Source organism: Bacillus rossius, chromosome 1 (assembly GCF_032445375.1).
Source record: "Bacillus rossius redtenbacheri isolate Brsri chromosome 1, Brsri_v3, whole genome shotgun sequence".
NCBI lineage: Eukaryota > Metazoa > Arthropoda > Insecta > Phasmatodea > Bacillidae > Bacillus > Bacillus rossius.
Genome location: NC_086330.1, coordinates 330,265,150 through 330,290,601, shown reverse-complemented (window position 1 = coordinate 330,290,601; position 25,452 = coordinate 330,265,150). Strand labels below are relative to the sequence as shown.

The following is a 25,452-nucleotide window of genomic DNA, read 5'->3' as shown; positions in this document are numbered from 1 at the left end:
TATTATCTTTAAAAGATTTGTTCAATGGGAGTGCATGACTTGATGTAAGCTTTTGGACATACGCCATTGCTTAGCATATGTATGTCTGTAGAAGAAAACTACAAAAAAATGACAAAAAACACAAATTAAGCAACAAATTTCTGTTGTCAGGATTTAACACCACACAATACTCCACAACAGGAATATGGTCAACAAACAATGAAAAACAAAGAAAAATGGACTAACAGAACGAAAAAAAAACCCACTAATGATGACAGCACAAAAATTCTGAATCCAAAAAAATTTCGTTCTGTTAGTCCATTTTTCTTTGTTTTTCTTTGTTTGTTGACCATATTCCTGTTGTGGAGTATTGTGCGGTGTTAAATCCTGACAACAGCAACTTTTTGCTTAATTTGTGTTTTTTGTCATTTTTTTGTAGTTTTCTTCTACAAACATACATGTGCTAAGCAATGGCGTATGTCCAAAAGCTCACATCAAGTCATGCACTCCCATTGCACAAATCTTTCAAAGACAAGAACGTAAATGTGTAACCATGGTGCATGCTAGTAGATCCATCTGACTTAAAACTGACTATACTATTGCGTTCAGGACGACTTGCAATCAAACAGGTTCAATGAGGTTGATGCTATTTTACTGACATGAAACAAATTATGAATATCAGTTGTTAGTAATTTTTCGATCACGACACGTATATTATGTCATTCATATTCAAGTCTACGTTATCAATTTTGTTGTAATTATAAGTAAACAATAAAAGTGACATTCTTGCATTATTACAAACTATTTTTTTTTTTTGGCAACTTGGGTTTCCAAAGGAATCTTAACAGTACAGAATTTCTTCCCCCCCCCCCCCCCCCATCTGTACTGACGGTTTGTCACGAGTTATGGAATATGATCAACAGGTTTTGGGTTCACTTTTCCCAGCGCGATGCCCATTTCAATGCGACATTTGAGTCTCGCTAGAGATTGTAACGAAGTCAACATGTCGTGTGTAATAATGGTTGTGACCGCGCGCGCGCGCAGTGTGCCGGGAGCTGGCCGGAGGCGTGAGCGCCGTGCTGGACCTCACGTGGACGGGCTGGGGCAAGGTGCGCACGGCGGCCGCCAGCGCGGCGCTGCCCTACTTCCGCGCCGACGTCACTCCGGGCGTCTTCGTCGACGCCGTGGACGCCTACCTGGGCGGCCGCCAGGCCACCGACGCGGCGCTCATCTTCCAGAACGAGGAAGGCAGGTGTACCGTCCGTCCGCCGGCTGCTCGTCTCTCGGTGGAGCGGCAGGGCTGAGGAGCCGGCGGTCGCACACTACAATTATTCTTCAATCCTCACTAGGATTGAAACCGCATAAATCTAGACTGCAGCGGTTCCCAAACGGTGGGTCGCGACCCACTAGTGGGTTACCGGAAGTGTTACAGGTGGGTCTCGACTCGATCCTAAAACTATCGGAAACCATCGAATAAAACATCAGAAAAGATAAAAAAAAAAAAATCGAAACAAATCGAATTGTGTGCAAACACATATCTATTGTTAAATAAATAACTGTTTTGCTACAAAGTGCGATTATTTCTCTCAACCATTTCATTTTCTAATCAGAACACAAATTGTTTATCAATAATAAATATATAACTTAAAAAAACGTATATATATATGTATGCAATATTTGATGGTAAATTATACATATATACATAAGGAAGGGATACGATACAAATAAGGTCTTTTACTTCGCCATGGACCGATAGACCGTGGAGGTATTCCTATAAGGAAAGGTGGGTTGCCGGCTGAAAAAGTTTGGGAACCACTGTTCTAGAGGATTACAGTTTTGAATGAATCGTCTCAGTGTGTTATGAAGGTTCTGAAGTCCCCTAAAAAAAACTCAGGTTTATATTACTTCAGGAAAACTCAAATAATATTCATTCATTAATGATACACTAAGTCATAGAGCTTTACTAGGAAGGCTAAACACTAGCGGTTAATTCAAAACTATTTACCACATGATTAAATGATGTTAATTCAAACAAGGGTTTGGAATTAGATTGGCTTTCGAAATTCTAATAAATATCAAATAAAAATATATAAGTGTGATAACAAACTTTTATAATCGAAAAAAAAAATTATAAATTTATTTAAAATAATGAAAAATCACAAATTATCTATGAAACTTCTCTGTTAAGGTGGCTTGGCTACCTAGAGCATAGCTTCAGTGTCAAACACCATTTAAAATACGGTTCAAGATCCACATAAGGTGTGTGATTACGAATAGCATGTACGAGCAATTGCACTTATCTTTGGTAGATTAGTTTAGGATGGGTTTTTCAATGTATTTTTTTACAGTATTAAAGGTTTAAGAAGTTTTTTATCACGGGCTTTCTCATGTATGAAAACTTGGTAGACAGTATTGTGTGTAGGACAGGTACGAGCAGGGAACCTTAATATTTAAAATTCCACCATAAACTGAGAGGTTCATCGCGTAAGGGCAATTAAGCCCCGCCATCTTGGATTTTCCCACTTTTTGCTATAATTCTAATTTTTAACTATCCCAATTTTTGGCATATCAAGGTATAAATAATATCTCCTAGAACTTCTATACCTTGTTGCAACCACATATTTACCAACAGGCTCTAGTCTGCAAGCTGTTATAACAACCGCCATAAAACCCGAGTTATAGTGCACTGTACAGATTTTAAATATAATTCAAAATTATTTGATTTAAGATCTGAAATGTTAGTATAAACTAATATTTTCCCTTGACATGTATCTTTGAAAATATAATCAATACCGTACGTAAAAAAACTTTTTTTTCTCGACTCTGAAATATTTTATCCAATTTTTTTCTCACCTCAAATTCTCCCGCCCCTCAGCAACTGTTCCTTTTGTAAATCGGGGTCCGAGGCCGCCACTGGCCGAGATTAGGGAAGCCTACGATTCACTCATCCTTCTGGACATACCTGAATACTCACTTTGGCAAGCCTTCTTTCAACAAACGAGAGAGCCAAACGCCTGATCGTGCATCTTCGGTTTTTTTTTAGTTCATTGTAAATAAATATACAAATCATGATAACTAATGGTCAATTAGGTTAGGTTAGCTACATTATAAATAATTTAAAACATTGTGGACGGTTGCTTTGGTTAGGATAGCTACGTTAAAAATACTGTGAAATCATGTAAACGGTTTCCTAGCGCTGGATAGCTACATATTAAAAAGTTATTTGCTAAGCAACCATACAATGATTTTACAGTATTTTTAATGTAGCTATACTTACCTAATATTACCAACCATCCGCAATGTTTTAGAGTATGTATAATTACTTCTTGCTAATTTTAAAAATGACATCTCATAAGTTAAACCCGCGCATTTGGAGAATAAATGCCCACGAATTTTTTCCCCCCCAAATAAATACACCTGTTGTGGTACGGAAAAAAGAAAGCGAGCATGAACTTGGGAAACATCTGGTTTGGCTGTCTCGTCTGTGAAAAGAAGGCTTGCTAACGTGAGTATTCGGGTGTGTCCAGAAGGATGAGAAAATCGTAGGCTTCCCCCGAGATCAGCGACCTGCAGCCCGGGGGTGTGTGAACCGGGCATCCAGGGGGGATAGTGACCAGAGGGTGCTCGTGCGCAGAGCTGGACCAGACGCTGTACTACATGATCGGGCGGTCCATCATCAGGGTGATCGTGCTGGACGGGCTGGAGGGCAACAACACGGACCGGCTGCTCGCGATGAGACCCTCCCCGAGCTACTTCGTCGTCTACGCCACCTCGGCCAACCTCACCAAGCTCTACAGCAAGGTGACCCTCTGTCCGCGCCGCTCACACTGTTTCACACGTCAAGCTACACTGCTGAGACATGCAGACTCTACCTCGCTGTTACCTCACTGGAACATTGTGTTTGTACTTCACTTATAATTTTTTCCTTTCTGCAAAATTGTGATGGTAAATTAGTGAAGCATTGCGTGACGGAACATTGTGAATTCATCGCAAAGTTGCAGTAGTAGTGTACATGAAATGTTTGTGGCAAAGCGAGGAGGTCGAAGTAATGCAAAAAAAGAATTATAATTTATTGTGGCCGGCCCGCAGACAGAGATTAGGAAAGGGTGCAGATGGAGCATTAGCCGTCATACAGGAGGCCGTTTTTTTTTCCTAATTTTTCTTCTTCTGCTTTTCCCATGCCAATATGGCGGACGTTTGTTTATATTTGCACCAGCTGTTCTAGCCTGCTTTTATTAACGACCGTAGTTAAGCTGTTCTTAAGGAAATTAGATTAAAATATCACTGGTTTTTATGAATATATGTATATAAGTCCAAAACTAATCTTCATGATATATATATGATATGAGTTGACAATTTTCTCCGATGTAACCTCCAATTCAGGTGTACGGCTGATGCACATGTAAATAAACGGCCGCCATATTGGCGCGTGTGGTAACCCGGGAAGCCTACTACAACTCACGTAGTTTCGGTTCCCTACCACGTTCGTGCAACTTCGGATTTCTCTCAAAAATTGAAATTAAAAAAAAAATCGAAGGGTTAGGTTAGGTTAGGTCAGTCACAACATGCTTGTTTTCATTGGAAACTTCTGATTTAGCGGCTCAAGTGGCGTTAGTACCAAAACGCAAAACTTCGGAAATGTTCGGAAAATTCTTGCAGGGAACCGAAACTACGTGAGTTGTAGGCTTCCCGTGGTAACACCGCCCCCCCCCCCCCCCCCCCCTTTCTAGTCACTGTCCGCGGCCGGCTTGCAGCGCGGGGACGTGTCAGCCCGGTGTTGTGGCAACCCTGGTGCCGGCAGGCCGTGGCGGGGAACCTGGTGACGCGCGAGGAGCGCTGGCTGCTCGTGTTCACCGACTTCCGCCACCAGGAGTTCGACCGCGCGTCGCTGCAGCTCAGCGCCGTGCTGTTCACGCTGAAGACGGACGTGTGCTGCCGCCTGGCGGGCGAGCCGGCGGGCTGCCGGTGCGACGGCAACACCCGGGTGCGCCGGTCGACACACTTGGAGAACCTTTAGAAAATTACTCGCTGCTTGAACTACGTTGCACTTCATCCTGCACAGCTTTCACTCGTGACTGCCATATGTTTAGCTACGGAAAAAAAACCTCTAATTCAACAAAGAATTAAAAATAACAGCTTTTACACACCTTATATATATATATATATATATATATATATATATATAACAACATTATACCATTTCAGCATAGCCGGAAACAGAAAATCCAGACTGATATACTAATAATAAAAAACTATAGCATAGGCAGAAATACTGAACTCAAGTATAATCGTAAATATGATATTTGCATCGATTCACTAGCAAACGCTATCATTTTATTTTGTGAATCATTCGAACTAACACACCTGCAAATAAACGGAGACCTTATGCGTTGTTCTAATTCGTCATTTGGAAGTTTTAAGGGTATTGAATTAAAACATCAGGTGACAGATCTGCATGCAATAAAATTGGGAACAATAAGTCTTTATGTTTCGGATACTTCTTTATTATTATTTAATATCGACATCACTTTTAAAGATCTAACAATAATAAAGTTAGCTTGAGGAAAATAGTATAAACAACGCGTTACAAATAAGAAAATATATTATGTTTGTGTAGTTCTTAATATTTAAAATAAATGTTTGTGTTTTTTTTGCTGGGCTTCATTATGATTCACTGACCCCGTCAAACATTCAACTAATTTTATAATCTCTCCCATTTACAACAGTAACGTTTGATTGGAACTAGCCAATTTTCGAAACAAACGTGTATGAGTTAGTGACGATTACATACCTCTTTGATCATTCACCTTCGTTCGACCAACTTCAACGAAAATAGTTTGGAGAAAATGTTTTGCAGTGTGACAGCTGAAAGCTAGACGGCTACATGGGTCTAGATTCCAACAATTCGATACTGTTACGCGTAAAGGCAGGTAATTCAAGTAAAAACAGATTTATTTTCAGTTTCATCTATTTTAAAAATTAATAATAACCCCACTTATCGTAAACTTCCCCTTGTTCATTTATTTTGTATTTACGTCTTGCATCGAGAGCAATAAGAGATATGCAAGATCATGATTCACGCTTCACCCGATAGCTGAAAATTGACAACCAAACAAGTAAACAATTTTCTGAAATATTTTGCAAGGAAAATGTATGTCACACGTGTATATGCGGCTTTGAAATGTTTTTCATAATACTGTTTCATTCATTAACAGCCATTTTAATAGGTTAAAATTAAAACTATGTTTTTTTATCATACGGTGTCTCGCCTTGTAAATTTTACTGGGCAAGAAACACTGTAAATAAAACCCAGCTACGTATCTGCAACAAAATATTTTTGTAAATATATACATTACCATATTATTTTTGTTGAGAGCAAAATAATTTGGCAATGTCCTATAAATTGCAAATTAGTGACAGCAAACATTTGTATCACAAATGAATTATATTGATGAGACAACAAAATTATTTGGGTTTTACCACAAAATATTTGGAAAGAGGTTTATTTGGAAGGAAGAAAAAATTGTACTGTCAATAGTTTTCTTTCTTCAAGGTGCTATTCATTGAAATTTTTATTTATATTTAACATCTTCATTGAGATGATTGGTAAAATGAAATAGTTGTTCTTGTGTCGGTTTTGCAGTGAACAAAAGAATCGAAACGAAATCACGGGTACGATTACTTTATTATTGACAGAAAGAATACCAAAGCAGAATCTTTTTTTTTTTTTTTTTTTTTTTTGAGGGATCCTTTCTCCCGGAAGAGTCCCCAGCCGTGCTTCGGATAAATAATTCACGCGCCGATAAGCGAGGATTTCTTGTCCCGAACTCCCTGACGTGACGTCAGCCGTTGCTATGCGGTAACCAACAACAGCGTAGCACTGCACGGCCACTTCCACGCATCTTTGCACGGCGTGGCGTCGAGCTACAACCCAACCCACCCATCGGTTGCAGGATGACTTGGTAGTAGAGGCGGGGATAAGTCTGCTGGTGAGCATCGAGGAGAAAGCATGTGTGGCCATAAGTCCATCCATTGGGAATCTAGTCGAGTAGGTACATTGAATTCGTTGTAGTGAATTTTTTATAAAATATTTATCTATAGTTATGATTTTTAAACAATTATTAATTAAATATTAAGTTTTGCACTCAATGGTTTGAACTGTAGACAGCAGTTTTATTTTAAAAGTGTATGTATATAATTTTTTTGCTAAATTAAATGTCTTAAATTTTAGGGTGAAATGTAATCTAAGCATCTGATATAACTAGAGGTGTAAAATTACTTTTGCGGTATCGTATTTCACAGCTCAGGTTCATGGCATAAATAAAAAGTGCCAAGGTCAACTTAAATCCAATATGGTGGTCGGGGTCCTGTTCTTCTACCTTAAACCCTAATATAGAAGGAACTTAATTATATTAATGATGCAAATTATTAAATAATGCTTATAACGCTGTCGTTGGTTAAGTACTTGACGAGGACGAAGTAAAACGAAGTAAATTTTGGTAACGTTACTTTCCTTCTAGAGCAGTTGGTTCCATCCAGTTTGTTGAGTATTAAGGCTGGGACTGCCTTGCTGTTATACATATCGGCACATCAAGCACATATTCAAAAGTGGAAATGGGTAGTTAATTACGGTACGTTCACAATACCTTCGTCCGGACATTATGGAGTAATGATCGTGCAATAGGAGGGTTGGATTTGACTTAGCAAGAATTTTTCTTTCGTGAGTTCCGTGATTTCCTTTATACTTTTTTTTACAACACTGAAATGTTACTCTCCTGTAGTCAAGAACTATTCAGTGGACGAAGTAACAAAGTAATGGTGGGTTATTTACCCAAAGCTACTATTTTCCTCTACCGGTCGTAACGTAACTACATGGCACAGAGAAGCCAGCTGTCACGGAGCTCAGCTGTTGAAATTGTTGGTCCAACAGCGTTTGAAAATTTGATGCGATCGATAAACGGAGTTGAGACAGCTACGCCCTTGAATGCCTTACGTATACGTAAAGCACCAGACGAACGTTGTTTCTTGAATGTTAAAAGTCACTGTCCATCAGAATGGACCCAGCGATATTATTAAACAAATATTTGGAACCACAACAACGGCAGCACAGACAGACAGTAGGCTTCCTAAGACGAAACAGTTGCAACGTTTCGAGTGTTACACTAAGTGTAACCGACAATGCATATGCAATGATGCGCATGAGCCATAACACAAGAAATTCGAAATATATACCCATGTACACACAAAACAACAGTAAAATAAAATTAATTCAAAACACAAATGACTGTTTGAGACTTGTGGTTTCTAAACCCCGGCTTCACTAAATCGAGGTTCTTTAAGTGGTTTTCTAGGAACATAAACACAATTTGGAGTTAAAATAAGATTTATAAAATCTTAACAATAAAAAACCGATTACAAGAAACTTCCCCACTAAATATCACAGGCCTGCGATGAAAAAATTGTTTGGAATTTAAAGGGTGATTCTTAAGTATTTTAGTGTGCTCAATTCAGGAAAAATATTTTAAAAAGTCCATCACGTACAGTTTTTTTTACAAAATATACTTACCGTACAATTGTTATATTACAATTTTCCCCTCAAGAGTAAATGTATACACTAATGTTTTCTGATTTTGTATATTTATAATTATAATTGCGGGGTCTAATTAGTTTTAATTGTTTTAAAGATTTCTGGTATAAAAGCATTAAAGTTCAAGAGCAGGTGATAAAGATGACTTTCGGTAGAGGAATGAGAGCAGCCAGGGTGAAGAGGTTCTTGGCCGCCAGACAGCCAAGAACATGTTCAATCAGGTTCTAACAGGATTTTTCATGTTCTGTCCTTCTCGTTCATAGCACTTCTTACTTTCCTTCTATCATTCTTCCCTTGGTGTGCCGACCTCCGTAGCGTCATTGAATATTATATATATTCAATGGTAGCGTAGTCGGATGCACACCGGCTTACGGTGCGAGGGGTTCTGGGTTCGAGTCCCGGGTAAGGCATGGGTGTTATTTACAAGCTACAAATTGATTGATTAGGGCATGATAATGATTCGAATATGGACGAATTGTACAGAGATTTTATTGATAAGATATGATAAAAGAAAAAAAAGCTTCGTATAAGGACACGCTCATTTCTGGCTGAACGGGTACCCCCCAAGGCCATAACTATCAAGGTAGAAGAAGAAGGTTCCCTTGGTGTTGACACAGTTAACGTGGTCTTACAGTCGTATAAAATCTAATTTGCTCTTGGTTTTGTTTGTGTGTGTTTTTTGTTTTTTTGACCACTGACTTATTTATTTATTTATAAAATGACCTCCAGAGGATGTCGTGTTTCTCCTGATAAGTTTTGTTATATTTGTGGAAGTTTTATTGTGAAAAAACAACAGAGAAATATTACTGATTTTGTGAAAACAGCGTATTTTGCCTATTTTGGTATGAAGCTAGGGGACCAAGACAAATCGTGGGCACCACATAAAGTGTGTTCTATTTGTGTAGAAGAACTTCGTCAGTGGACCCAAGGTAAGAAAAAATCTTTTCGATTTGGAATCCCCATGATCTGGAGAGAGCCTCGTAATCATTCAGATGATTGCTATTTTTGTTCTTGCGATATTCAAGGTTACAATTTGATTAATAAGAAACAGATTTTTTTATCCAAATATTCAGAGTGCTATGCGTCCTGTTCCCCATGGTCCAGATATTCCAGTACCCGTTGCTCCAAAGTCATTAGATGATATATCACTACCAGAAACATCTGAAGAAGAAATCACTGTTTCAGGTGATGAAGAATTCTATATACCTCAAAGTGAACCTCAACTGTTTTCCCAATGTGAATTGAACGATTTGATCAGGGATTTAAGTTTATCTAAAGAATCTGCTGAGTTGCTATCTTCTCGACTGAAAGAAAAAAATTTATTAGCTCCAGGTACTTCTTTCTACTGGTACAGAAACCGTGAAAAACATTTCACTCCATTCTTCACTCAGCATGAGGAACTGGTTTACTGCCATAATATAACAGCGTTAATGGGTATGTTTAATATTGAGTATAATAGCAATGAATGGCGTCTTTTCCTTGACTCGTCAAAGAGAAGTTTTAAAGGCGTACTTCTGCACAATGGTAATAAGTATGCATCAGTACCAGTAGCCCACTCTGTTTACTTGAAAGAGCGTTATGAAAATTTAGAAATGATATTGTCAAAGATTAATTATAATGAACATATGTGAACGATTTGTGGAGATTTAAAAGTGATCTCGATGTTACTGGGACAGCAGGGAGGGTACACAAAATTCCCATGCTTTATATGTGAATGGGACAGTAGAGACAAAAGTTCACATTGGATTAGAAAGGAGTGGCCAAGAAGAGAAGCATTAGTACCAGGAGTTAAAAACGTGTTAAGAGAAAATCTTGTCGAACCAGAGAAAGTTCTTCTGCCCCCACTCCACATTAAATTGGGTATTATGAAGCAATTCGTCAAAGCATTGCCAAAAGATGGCCCGTGTTTCAAATACTTGGGAGAAAAGTTTCCAGGATTGTCTGAGGCGAAATTGAAAGAGGGCATTTTTGTCGGCCCTGATATTCGTAAGTTGATGAAAGATGATGTGTTTGAGACGAAAATGAATATAACAGAAAAAGAGGCTTGGCTTTCTTTGAAAGAGGTAATAACCAAGTTTCTAGGAAATTATAAGGACCCTAACTACATGTTCATTGTAGAGAATATGCTGACTAAACTGAAAAATCTGGGTTGTTCGATGAGTTTAAAACTTCACTTCCTGAATTCCCATCTTGACTACTTCCCACAAAACCTAGGAGCTGTGAGTGAGGAACAGGGTGAAAGATTTCACCAAGACGTGAAAGAAATGGAAAGGAGGTATCAAGGTCGATGGAACATTACTATGATTGCTGACTACTGTTGGATGCTGAAGAGGGACTTACCGGACAAAGTCTACAAACGAGAAAGCCATAAAAGGAGCTTCAAAAAGAAGAGAATGAGGCATAATGAAGACGAATAAACATACAAATTGGTCATATCATACAGTAAATGGTGTTAAAAGCGCTCTAAGTGATTTATGAACAATAAATTTTATGATAAATAAAAATAAAGTGAAGTTTCTTGATCATTTATAAAATTGTATTATTTCTCCTAATTTTTATTTGCATTTTGTAGGAAAACCTTACGTGATGGAAAAAAACCATGGTCATATTTGGATTCAGCACACTTAAAAATATAAAGTTCAGCCACCAAACGTGAAACAATTTTCAAAAATTCGAAAAATGCAGGCCTGTGATATCAGCAGTCAGCACGCACTCAGCGAGCCCTACAGTCACCTCATGTCGTAACCTGTAGCATAACCACAATCACGTGTATAAATGAAGATGCATGACCCCTTTAATGAACACATTAATCATACCATTTTAAGTTTCACTGTTTTTACCCTACTGCATGCAAATTGTATAAATGTTCTGGTTGATTTTTGAGTATTTAAGTACAGGTCCAGTTGTAAAGAAATATTTCTCAACTTAACACATTAGCAAAAATTAATTTAAATGTAGAAATTTGAAAAACACCTTCACACAGATTTTCACATTGGATAGTTAACAAAAAAAAATTGTTTTTTTAACATGTATACCCAACGCACGTATATTAAATTGTACAAATTAAGATTGTATTTTGATGAAGTGGCCAACATAAGAGAAACAGACAAAGATAATAAACCTACTTGTATGGAAATGAAAAGAAACAACTCGATGCGTTATTCAGCTGATTAAAACCTTCCGTAATATTTCGTGAGTAACAGCAAAGAGAAATATGTACTTGTTGTAGCATTGAAAGTTACTTCATCCATGAAATTTGCTGTAAGGGTGTTCATTGCGAATGCTACATTTTTGTCTCGGTTATTACGGTGTCGTCTTGGTATGAAAACTCACCGTGTTATGTGCAGTGCGTGTTGCCTACTAGTGAAGGAAATCAAATTTAGCGGAGGGCACTCAAGCTTAGTTAACCTTGGAGGGCACTTACCACACATTTAATGAGAACAGCTGACCTGAAGTTGTTCCAAAAATATGACCTTTCTTGTTAACTTCTATTCAATAGTTAATAGTATTCCAATAACATCTGTCATAGCTTTGTTTTTTATTATAAAATTAAGTGTGAATAAAAAGGTGGCCAACATAATTTTATTACTAAAGTTGGATGATACTGTCAACCATATTCTCTCAAGTGTAAGATCACAGTTAGAAAAAATTATACTGCTGATTTACGGCTCAGTTGCAAGTTTGTAGTTTCCGATATCTCCTTAAGAATATATATTACAAAACATTATTTTACCGGGTTAATAACTTTCTTAAATCGTATTGTTTTCACGTAAGGAATCTCCAGCCGGGCACTGTAAAAAATTTCATATTATTTTTCTCAGTTTTATGTTAAGCAATATTATTCGAGAATATCATATTTTATACTTTGCTATGCATTTTCTTGCTATATTTTTATATTGTGCCATGTTTAACTATATGTTATGCATACTATGCTATACAGTAGCTATACTACAAGGCAATTGATTTTTTATTTTATGAAATATTTCACATAATATGATGTGTACTCGAATATTCTAAGTACTACATTATGTTATGCAATGCTATGCTTTATGTTATGTACTATAATATGCTATTTAAAATTCTATGCATTATTCTTTGCACTATATTATATTATTATATGCACAATGGTATGCTAAATACAAAGTTATGCTATGCACTATGTTATGTACTATAAAATGCAATGAACTGGTTTTTTATAAACAATGTTTTACTATGCACTACGCAAATTTGTTATGCTATCCACTATGGAATGCACTATGATGTTTTAAGTTATGCTATGCACTATGAAATTAATTAAATCGTTATGCACTGCAATATGTACTATGCTATGTACTATGTATTATTATAAACTGTGTTAAGGTATGCGCTATGTTATGATATGCACTATGTTATGTGCTGTGTTATGTACTAAGTTATGCTATGCATTATGTTATGTACTATGTATTGATATCGAATATGTTACATTATGCACAATGGTATGCACTATGTTATGTGCAATGCTATGTACTAAGTTATGTTATGCTATGCACTATGTTATGCTATGCACTATGTTATGCTATGCACACGATGCTACCGTGAGTTGCGACGAGCGGCACGTGCCGGTGCGCGCAGGTGCTGCCGTCGTACCTGCGCCACGTGGTGCAGTTCCTGGGCGCCCTGGCCTCGCACTTGGAGCAGCGCGGCCTAGACCTGGCGCCGCGGCCCGTCGCTGACTGCGCGGAGCACGCCGCCAGCAAGGCGGAGCCCGACCTCAGCTTCTACTCCAACGTCACCCAGGTGCGCTTACAACGCTTTACACTTCTCACACGATGATACATTCACTGTACGTCATCAACATTTTCATATTTCACTGAAAAAGTTATTTTGATTATTTACTTTCATAAAATAAATAATTTTTACATAATTATTCAAGCTTCTGCTTTGTAGAATTAGTCACTTAATTATTAATAGTTTAAGTTAAAATTTTGAATATTTTCAGTTTATAATAATTTTTAATTTTTAAATCTTGATTTAAAATAAGAATAAATTGTTCTTCAATTTTGCAGGCTGATACAGCCCAGGGAGGGAAAGTGGTATTCAGGAAGCCAGTCGAATCCGATAACCAGCGTTAACTAGCTTACGATATTGCTGATGTACGGTAAACACGCATTACGACCTATTCATAAACCGTGGAATTGTAGTGGTACTTTACATTTAAGAATTAAATTTAATAGAAAGCACTTAGTGGTTCTTCATGTAGTCTCGAAATTCGTTTTCAATCATCACGTTTTCAAAACGGATTTCTGCGCACTACCTATCCTGCCAACTTTTCTGGGGTCGCATTCCATCCTCTCTGACTTTCAGTCCCCTAGAAACCGGTAAATACATCAAAATGATATTCCTACAACGTCCTCCGTCACCGCTCTTCCACAAAAGTTCGGCTACGCCCATGACTGTAGGTGGAGACGTAACGGCGCGAAGAACTTAGGGCGTTGACGTGCAGTTTGTAGCCGGGTCACCAGTTCTGGGTGGGGCGTGGTTATTCGCCTGCCGACCTCCGTAAGTGCAGTCAGGTGTGGCCGATATGCGGCGCGAGGGGTCTGGGTTTAAGTCCCGGGTAAGGCATGGCTAGAGGGACGGAAATTACGCGCATTCATTTAGTCACAAGTTAGAATGCAAACCTTCACACTCTCGCACAGTGTTCATGATTTGATCGCAGTTATTTGGACACGCTTCCATACGACTGTGAGCCAACGGTGTCCAATTAGAAGAGAAATATGCGAATCAGGTAGCGCCAATTAACATGGATAACATTTTTCTCGCCAATAAATCAACCAATGGGAAAGCAAACATGGGATAATTAAACACATCTACGACTTTGAATAATACCCTGAGACCAGACGAATCCGCGAAATTTTCGGGTCTCTAGGATGGCTGTGAAATGGTATTAACTGTTTAAGTCACACTTATCATTTACAAAGGTATCATTTTATTTATATTAACTAAAATATTATTACGTTATATGTAGTAATAATCTTATGATATAATTATTACATTTTTTATATTACTTATTATTTTTATATACATATTACTTAATAATTTTTTTTTCATACCCCTAAAGAATGTAGGCTACACCATGACTCGCGCATTAAAAGTTTCATTAATGCATGATGTTTACACTGTATGTCATAAAGAAACCTCATTAACGGACAAAAAAAGGATGAATACGCAAACACACAGGAAAAAAGCCAAAATTAGCCGATGTATTAAAGTTGAGACATAGGGGGCACAGAGAAAACATCCCGTGGAAGGGATTGGCCAAAAGAAATATTAGTTCACACGCGAACACAGTGGGCTGCCGACGAGACAGTTGCGACAAGAAATGTAAATAAAAAAACCCGACCTCGGAAAAAACAGCGACAAACATAGATAAGAACCCAATGATGCTACTTAACAAATTAATCTAGACAAAAAAAAATTGGTTGTCTGTAAAGTCGGTTTACGGGCGATAGTTTAACGTGATAACGTCATAACAAAACATTGATGAAATGATTGCATACTTTTATGAATAAAATTGAATCATTTTTATTGAATTATCACTATTTTGTATGGATACAAAGAAGGAGTGAAATGAAATCTACAATTTAATTGATAAATTTACTTTTATTTGCACTCATTAATTCAAATATGTTTACTACTTTAACGAAGAGATTGTTTTAACTATAACTTTTATATATGTTTGCTATTTAACTTCTTCCAATCTGTGTTATTCTGTTAAGGATAGAACGATGATAGTAAAAGTAGGAAACGAATGGGAGTGTTTCAAGTTTAATGTGCCTCGAAAAAGTCAAATTGATGGCTGTTCCAATCGAGTGGAAGAGAGATAGATGCGGCGCAAGCGTACAATGAGCGTAACGGGACACATCGTAACGAGACAATGTGCTTTACGGGACACTTTTTCGTGCGTGTAGCCGGCGTTCATCGATTTATTAGACGTTGTCATGTCAAAAAACGACAACACAGAGACGCTCAGGTGAACACAGCGATGTGACCAAACAGATATTGTGGACACCACAACGACAACAGCACAGACGAACAAAGAAAGCTTCCTGAGACGAAACAGTTGCAACGTTTCGGGAACTGAGATGTGTTCCCGTCATCAGGCACAAACAGACAGTGTGTTTCTGTATTCGTCGTCTCTGTTCTTTATTGAGGTATCTCTAAGACACACGAAGTTACCAGAAATGACGCATGTCCAAAAAAAAAAAATATTATCGATGGTATACAAAATAATATATGCAATGTTATCAAGCCGGGCGATACCAGTGCGACAACAGTCGGGCCAGTAAGTCTAATCTGCAGTTTAAGCCTGAGACACGCTGTAGTCGCAGAGCCCCCGGCTCGCCCGAACTTGGCACCGGAAGCTGGCGTGACGTGACGTGAACGGGAAGCCTACAGGTCACAGGGATGAGAGCCACACCCGAACAGTTCCGAATTTCTCCGAAGTTTGCTGATCGCTCGTGAAAATAAAAAAAAACCACACCATATTGCAAGGATTCATATATTTTTTACTATCCCAGAGCATTAAAAATAATTTAATCCAAGGAACCTTTTTTTTTTTTAGTTACGATAACCTAATCTTACAAAACTTACCCTCATTCCTAAAAAAAAACAAACTGAAAGAGTCTTTCATTACTCGCCAGTGTGTTCTCATGTTGCAAATACACTTAACAATACGAAACTTTGACACGTAATTTAGCGTAGAATATTATTTTAAAACAATGCCGAGCTTGATAAATGTACGCAAATTGTGTTTTCAACTGCATTTCTGGACGCGAACCACGCGTAGTTTCCCCACCCGCCGTCAGAATACACTGCCGGAGCAGCTACGTCGACTATCAAATCTTTCGATTAGCATACCGAAATTTTGAACTAGGTACATAATGAAACGGCTCCGAAATAAATAAAGCGAGAAAAAAAAAAGACCCGGCTTTGGACCTGATTTTCAACAAGGAATAAAAAAAATAGTTTAATACTATAGAGTTTCCCTTTGGCTTTGTGAACTTTGTTTCGCGCCATACGACACAGATGGTAGTCAGTACCGTGGTTGTTACACTTCCGTCGCTCCCACCGAACGGCGTGGAGAACTGATGTTTATTGCACATGGGTGAGATTCGGAAGTGTTCGGAAGTGTTCGGAAGTGTTCGGAAGTGTTCGGGCTGCGGTCCCGCAGGTGATGGCGGCGCTGGGCGACGACCGCGCCGTGGGCTACGACCCCGCCGACGCGCTGCTGTACCTGCGCGCCGGCCTCGACGTGTCGCTGGAGAGCTCGACTAGCCGCCAGCCGCAGGCGGAGTTCCTGGGCCGGGAGCGCGGTCTGGTGCTGGCGCCCAACGTCACTCTGCGGCCCGGCCGCCGCTTCTTCCGCGTCGGCACCGCCGAGGTGCGCCCGTCGACGCCTCGGGACACCTTGTAACACCAGTCCAACTGATATACGCGCAGTGGCGGATCCAGGATTTTGGTTTGGGAGTGGCTTGACCCAGCTGAGGCTAGGATTTATCAAGGCAAACACTAAAACAATAGTGGACCCAGATGCTTTTGGAGGGGGCTTGAGCCCCTTAGCCCCCCTCTGGATCCGCTACTGTCTGCGTATGATTGTCAAAATGATCACCATCATTACCAACTGTGCCCAGCCATATTACTCTGTCCCTCCATCATTATCCTGCATCTCTTTAACTATCTTGCTCTTCCCACCCCCTCCTTGGTCTTCTTTGGGAGTTCCCCGTGCCCTAGGGGGTGACGGAACACAACTATAAAAGCGCAACTAACCTTGCAATGTATATACTCCGAACCCAACTGGCGAAGCGCAGGAGGACGGTACGTGCTGTGTCACGAAATGACGAGAAACAAGACATCGGAAAGCGACGGAATGACACAAACACCTATGGATCCCACAAATTCCACTTCGCAAAAATTTCGGCCGCCAGCAGTGGCGCAAGGCTTCACACGCGTCTTTGCTGGAAAAATGTTCTCGATGCAATCTCTGCGCATCTCTCGCTTTGACATAGTTGGCCTTCTCTCCTGATTCGCGCGCGCATCCACCTCGTTGGAGATCCACAGCTCAAATTACGTCGGTTGCTGAGAACTGTGTGGTTATTATCGCTTGCTGGAAAGCGTACTATGGCGCTCCACCGGTTGAGTTAACGGCATACATTTGTATGATGACTCGTGCTTGTATAGTTGCATTCTATCATCCCCAGTGTACGTACATACCAGATTTTTGGAAATAACCGGTATTTTATAGACCCATGATGGTCTTCTACACACATGGCCATTTTTAGTTTACATTTTGCCAACATTGCTGTCAAAATCTGCTGATGTAAATGGAGCCATGTGTGATTGTTTACTGATGGTAAATCCAAAAGACATAATTTTTTGTGGAAATGATTAATTTTAAAATAGTGCATATTAAAATACACACATAATGACATTACAAACAATTGAAACTCAGACATGCAAAGTGACACGTAATTTCATAACCTCAAAAGCGCAACCTTTTGCGTGAACCAAGACTTTTTTTTTCTTTTACGTTGGATATAATTCCATTCAGTGAGTGACTCAAAACGTTCCTGCTGCGCAAATCCCACTGCGGTTTACAATGCTTTTCCCATTCTTCCAACCGCATTCTAAGCAGTCTGTATAGCCTACAGTTCACAGGGATGAAAGCCACAACCACAACCCGAACAATTTAGAAATTTACCGAAGAGATTCTGTCAGTGTAATAAATAATAGTTCTTTATTCTTTTCCGGGATAGTAAGTTAGGTTAGGTTATCGCAAATAAATTGAAGTTTGGTTGGTTAATTTAATGTTTTTTTTAAATACTCTATAATCGTTTTATATATATCCTTGCTAAAATGGTGTGTTTTCAAGAGCGATCGGCAAACTTCGGAGAACTATGGAACTGTTCGGGTGTGACTCGCATCCCTGTGAACTGTAGGCTTCCAAAGTAGTCTACACGGAAATTAGCAGAGAGTTGACAATAACAGAGTTATGAAATATGAGTTAAATTAACATAGAAGTAGAGTGCGGGCGAGGTGGCACAGTAGAGATCTTACGTGGCCGACATCTACCGAGCCTACAAAAACACGTGCCACTTTCTCTTGACCAATCAGTATTACGAATCGTCCCGAAATAAAAGGGCAAGAAACGGACTTTTTTTTAAAAAAACAAATAACTAAAACAACAATTATCCAAACCGTAAAAAAACTGTTTTCAAACAAATAAGTTTAAATGAACCCACATAAGTGAAATTTATTTATTGATAATTTATATATTTTGTAAAAAAAAAAAAAACTGTGTGGCAATCTCCGTAAGTTAACATACATGGCTCAAGAAAGACATAGTAAAAATAATTTAAGTTAAAATTTAATAGTTAAAACATTTTCATTTGTTTTCTATGACTTACCATGCCTCCTATAAAACAATGCCGTGGTGGCCGTGGTTGTATATCTGATCTACACGGTTATTTACTGAAACATTTTAATTCACACTTGTGTATTGATCACAACAAGCTGTTAAGCCCCACTTGGCAGCAAGTAGGCCACAAACTATTTGGGGGGGAAAAACACTTTTTATTGTGCCAAGCAGGAATAGGAGACGGTGGTCAAACAGTTGAGGTGGCAGATGTAAAGCTGATAGGAGGACAAAACAACAGGCAAGCAATGGTCAACATGCTGTTGGACAGTCAGTACAATATGCCGAGCAGGGCTGAGGATTCTGAGGAGGTGGACGGAAAGCTGATCGAAGAACAGTACACCAGGGCGAGCAGGCAGACAAAGAGCCGGCGGGCGGACAGTACACCAGGGCGAGCAGGCAGATAAAGAGCCGGCGGGCGAACAGTACACCAGGGCGAGCAGGCAGATAAAGAGCCGGCGGACGGACAGTACACCAGGGCGAGCAGGCGGACAAACAGCCGGCGGGCGGACAGTACACCAGGGCGAGCAGGCGGACAAAGAGCCGGCGGGCGGACAGTACACCAGGGCGAGCAGGCGTATAAAGAGCCGGCGGGCGGACAGTACATCAGGGATAGCAGGTGGATAAAGAGCCGGCGGGCGGACAGTACACCATGGATAGCAGGTGGTTAAACAGCTGGCGGGCGAACAGTACATCAAGGATAGCAGGTGGTTAAAGAGCCGGCGGGCGAACAGTACATCAGGGATAGCAGGTGGATAAAGAGCCGGCGGGCGGACAGTACACCAGGGCGAGCAGGCAGACAAAGAGCCGGCGGGCGGACAGTGCACCAGGGCGAGCAGGCGGATAAAGAGCCGGCGGGCGGACAGTACACCAGGGCGAGCAAGCGGACAAAGAGCCGGCGGGCGGACAGTACACCAGGGCGAGCAGGCGTATAAAGAGCCGGCGGGCGGACAGTACACCAGGTATAGCAGGCGGATAAAGAGCCGGCGGGCGGACAGTACACCAGGGCGAGCATGCAGTCCAAGAGCCGGCGGGCGGTCAGTACACCAGGGCGAGCAGGCAGATAAAGAGCCGGCGGGTGGACATTACACCAGGGCGAGCAGGCGGATAAAGAGCCGGCGGGCGGACAGTACACCAGGGCGAGCAGGCGGACAAAGAGCCGGCGGGCGGACAGTACACCAGGGCGAGCAGGCGGACAAAGAGCCGGCGGGCGGACAGTACACCAGGGCGAGCATGTAGTCAAAGAGCCGGCGGGCGGACAGTACACCAGGTATAGCAGGCGGATAAAGAGCCGGCGGGCGGACAGTACACCAGGGCGAACAGGCAGACAAAGAGCCGGCGGGCGGACAGTACACCAGGTATAGCAGGCAGACAAAGAGCCGGCGGGCGGACAGTACACCAGGGCGAGCAGGCGGATAAAGAGCCGGCGGGCGGACAGTACACCAGGTATAGCAGGCGGATAAAGAGCCGGCGGGCGGACAGTACACCAGGGCGAGCAAGCGGACAAAGAGCCGGCGGGCGGACAGTACACCAGGGCGAGCAGGCAGATAAAGAGCCGGCGGGTGGACAGTACACCAGGGCGAGCAGGCGGACTAAGAGCCGGCGGGCGGACAGTACACCAGGGCGAGCAGGCGGACAAAGAGCCGGCGGGCGGACAGTACACCAGGGCGAGCAGGCGGACAAAGAGCCGGCGGGCGGACAGTACACCAGGTATAGCAGGCGGATAAAGAGCCGGCGGGCGGACAGTACACCAGGTATAGCAGGCGGATAAAGAGCCGGCGGGCGGACAGTACACCAGGGCGAGCAGGCAGATAAAGAGCCGGCGGATGGACAGTACACCAGGGCGAGCAGGCGGACTAAGAGCCGGCGGGCGGACAGTACACCAGGGCGAGCAGGCGGATAAAGAGCCGGCGGGCGGACAGTACACCAGGGCGAGCAGGCGGACAAAGAGCCGGCGGGCGGGCAGTACACCAGGGCGAGGATACGGACAAAGAGCCGGCGGGCGGACAGTACACCAGGGCGAGCAGGCGGACAAAGAGCCGGCGGGCGGACAGTACACCAGGGCGAGCAGGTAGACAAAGAGCCGGCGGGCGGACAGTACACCAGGGCGAGCAGGCGGACAAAGAGCCGGCGGGCGGACAGTACACCAGGGCGAGCAGGCGGACAAAGAGCCGGCGGGCGGACAGTACACCAGGGCGAGCAGGCGGACAAAGTGCCGGCGGGCGGACAGTACACCAGGGCGAGCAGGCGGACAAACAGCCGGCGGGCGGACAGTACACCAGGGCGAGCAGGCGGACAAAGAGCCGGCGGGCGGACAGTACACCAGGGCGAGCAGGTGGATAAAGAGCCGGCGGGCGGACAGTACACCAGGGCGAGCAGGCGGACAAAGAGCCGGCGGGCGGACAGTACACCAGGGCGAGCAGGCGAACAAAGAGCCGGCGGGCGGGCGGACAGTACACCAGGGCGAGCAGGTAGACAAAGAGCCGGCGGGCGGACAGTACACCAGGGCGAGCAGGCGGACAAAGAGCCGGCGGGCGGGCGGACAGTACACCAGGGCGAGCAGGCGGATAAAGAGCCGGCGGGCGGACAGTACACCAGGGCGAGCAGGCGGACAAAGAGCCGGCGGGCGGACAGTACACCAGGGCGAGCAGGCGGACAAACAGCCGGCGGACGGACAGTACACCAGGGCGAGCAGGTAGACAAAGAGCCGGCGGGCGGACAGTAACACTGGTCGCCCTCCGAACCGCAGAGCATCCCGTGGTCGTACGTGCTGCGCGACGAGGCGACGGGCGAGCCGCTGCTGGACGAGAAGGGACACCCGCTGTGGGACGGCTACTGCGTGGAGCTGCTGCGCGACCTGGCCGACAACCTGCAGTTCGACTACGAGATCGTGCCGCCCAAGGACGGCAGCTTCGGCAACCGCCGCGCCGACGGCTCCTGGACGGGCATGGTCGGCGACCTGGCCACCGGGGTGAGCACCACCCTCCAAACTACAACATATAATACCAGTTGATAAATAAAACTATCCAGAGCTCTCGGTATACGGCATTTGGTAGGAGTGATTTCTTAAATGTGACGCAAGTTACAAAGAACGTAAATGTGACTTGATGTAAGCTTTTGGACATACGCCATTGCTGAGCACATGTATGTCTGTAGAAGAAAACTACAAAAAAAAACCCAAAAGACAAAAACACAAATCAAGCAAAAAAAAAATACTGTTGTCAACAGGATATAAACACCACATAATATTCCATAACAGGAATATGGTCAACAAACAAAGAAAAACAAAGAAAAAATGGACTAACAGAACGAAAAATAAACACAAATGATGAAAGCTCAAAAAAATATAACCCAAAAAATCCAGCACAACAGTTAAAACGAGACAAAAACACGACAAATCGAAAAGACGAAACAAACACAATAGTTTTCCAAAACAGAAACAAGTGACGTTTCGGGAACTGTTATCTGCTCCCGTCCTCAGGTAGAGACGCACATGGTACGAAAACACAGGTGCGACTTGATTTTTGTCTTTTGGGTTTTTGTATTTTTCTTCTACAGACATACATGTGCTTAGCAATTGCGTATGTCCAAAAGCTTACATCAAGTCATGCACTCCCATTGCACAAATTTTTCAAAGATAAGAACGTAAATGTGTAACCGTGGTGCGTCCATCTGTCGCAGATGCTGCGAACCAAAGTTCACAAAGCCGAAGGAAAACTTTATAGTATCAACTGTTTAGTGAATTTTAACAAGATGGACAGTATTGTAAAATAAAGTTAGTTTTTAGAAAATCGGGCTAAAGCAGAGATTTATTATTTTATTAATTTTTTAGCTTTGATCGGAGCCATTTATTTATATATTTTAAAATTTTTTGTCTGCAAATGGAATGATTCGACAGTCCACATAGCATGTTTCTGCTGCGAATTATAATGGCGGGTGCGGAAACTACGTGTGATTCGGGTCAAGAAATGTAATTGAAAACAATATGCGAATGTATTTATCACGCTTGGCATTTTTTAAAGAATTTACGTTAAATTTATTGTCCAAGTCTTTTATTATAAATGTATTTGTAAAATTTGTTACCAAGATTAGATGCTACACAAACCTTGCGATTAGTGAAAGACTCGTTCACGTGTTTTTATTTTTGACGTTCTCTCGTTCCTCGCACGCATTCATTACATCAAATCTCCTTACTCGTATATCATTTTACTATCTCTATGTCATCGTGACGTTTAATTTGTCCGTTAAATAATTGGCTCACAGCTTTCATTGAAGAATCTGAGCCAAAGACTCGGGCAACCCAGTCATGAGGTACCTCAAGCGCGTAGCCAAAAGACAGCTGTGATTATCTTCCAAAATTCCTTCTAAGATCGCCTGGTTATCTGCAACCTGCAATACAACCATGCACAACTGGAGACAAACCTTCGAGCAAAACGATGTGTTGAGTCGCATTAACAATGCCACGGGAACATAAAGCTAGGCTGAGAGCCGCACGTACTAAGCCTCGTTACCAGGCATTTGAAATAGCCAACTCTGTCAAATTTATAACATTTGGTCTGACATACGCCATTGCTAGTTTTCACTGTGCTTCACAGAGAAAACCTGAAGAACGGACAAACAAAAGATGAATACACAAACACACACAAAGAAAACCAAGCCAAAATCATCTGATTTCAAATGTCAAAAGCATAGACAGTACAGAGAATTCCATGGAAGTAATAAAAGTCAGAACATTATCACAGCACATACGAACTGACAGTAACTAGACATTTGCGACAAGAACAGTAAATACATACAAGCAATAACTTTGGACAACACAGCGACCAATCAAGGAACCATTCGATGATTAAAAACGACAATACAGCAGTACCTAGTTTTCAAACACAAGGGTAGTAGAAATCAAAGCCTTATTGGCCGGGTAAAAATTATAGTCTGATCAAAAAAATTCCAAAGTATCATATACAAGAGCTTAAACCATGACAAAAGCAGAATGCATGAACCATAAGTGGCCAAGTAAGTTAGTTGCGCACAATAATATAAAAAAATGTAGCATGTGTGAAAATTTAAAACTAAATAGGCATTCATATGAAGGGTTTTACAAAACGGTAAGTAGAAAATCTAATTACTAACACTCCGAAAAATACATATGGTAGGTCATACGTAATGTAAAAACGAGTGTCAACTTCACATGCTAGCTGAACGTAAAAGTAGGCTCGACTTAAAGCAAACTAATACAGAAAATCCTTGTTGTGTTAACTGATTCATCAAAGTAATGCCAAACGCTAAAAGTAAATGACAAAAATTTATCTTAGAGTCTCCAAAAAAAATTACGTGAATCCAGTCAAAACAAAACGGAGAAATATACTGCAAGACTAAATATATTTTATCAGTTTGTGAAATAATGGCTAAATCTTCAGCACTTGTGGGCCTGGCTGTGTTTCACTTATTACGCAGTAAGTTCGCGAAGCAAACTGAAAACGTGTGGACGTCAAACTAAACAATTGCGTGCGTAAAGTGTGATTTCTAAACACGTCACGTAAACACGCAAACACCCTGAACGTCAGCACATCGACTTGCTCTTTATTTAAACGTCTGCGACACAAATGGTGGTAAATAAACTCTGTAAATACCCGCGAAAATCCTCAGCAGACAAAAAAATGTATATTGCTTCAAACTTGCAGTGACCTGCAAGAGGCTGATATTTCAGTAAATTGATTGCCAGTTTAAAAGTTTATCAAAGTCTGTTCACTGGGCAGCTTTAACTTGAAAGCAAACAGTTTCACGTTTTCTTATGAACATTCGCAAAATCTGAACAATTCTTGTAGATGCGCAGAAAAGTTTATTTCAGAAAATATAATCTATGAGTCCAGTGGGACGTATGTAGAACATAGCTGCAATCACTAGTGACTTTCGGACTTTCAAAAGTTGTAAGTAAATTCTGAAAACTGCAGATAAGTAAAGTTAGTTGCTGCCCTAGCTGGACACGAAATTCACAAGTCTTGAAGCACTGTCGCCGCAATGTCAGGCTTGCGTCTCGCAGCTACGGGACGGGGTAGAGCTCGAAAACTGGACCGAATGGAACACACAGATTCCCAGCGACATCTGCCTGGCAGATGGTCCACACAAGCAGCTCTCGCACGCAGCGGTAAGCCACGCGCGCAACCTCGCTCACAGCTGACCAATGGCGAGCTTGCTCCTGCCTCGAGGCACCGCCCCCACGCGGCGCTCGCCCGGTGCATACACCAAGTTCACAGAGCAAGAGTGTCCTAAGCCTCGCTGACAAGCATCATTAAGCAGTGATGCCAAAACCAAGGTTACAAAAGCAAAAACTATTAAATCAATGCAATACAACATAATAATAATAATAAATAGCTGTTAAGATAGTACCTTTAGAAAATGAAAGTATCAAATGAATATAGGCACTAGCAACTAA

The 25,452-nt window shown here is 41.7% G+C and overlaps 1 protein-coding gene across 1 annotated transcript in view; it reads left to right on the top strand.

Moving 5' to 3' along the window:
- LOC134528076 (ionotropic receptor 25a-like) overlaps positions 1-25,452 on the top strand; it is a 90,712-nt gene that overhangs the window by 21,790 nt on the left and 43,470 nt on the right. The window contains exons 4-9 of the mRNA XM_063361316.1: positions 1,024-1,227; positions 3,614-3,780; positions 4,781-4,963; positions 13,178-13,342; positions 16,779-16,988; positions 21,769-21,990. Coding sequence (XP_063217386.1) covers positions 1,024-1,227; positions 3,614-3,780; positions 4,781-4,963; positions 13,178-13,342; positions 16,779-16,988; positions 21,769-21,990 — 1,151 coding nt within the window. The remainder of the gene's footprint in view (positions 1-1,023; positions 1,228-3,613; positions 3,781-4,780; positions 4,964-13,177; positions 13,343-16,778; positions 16,989-21,768; positions 21,991-25,452) is intronic.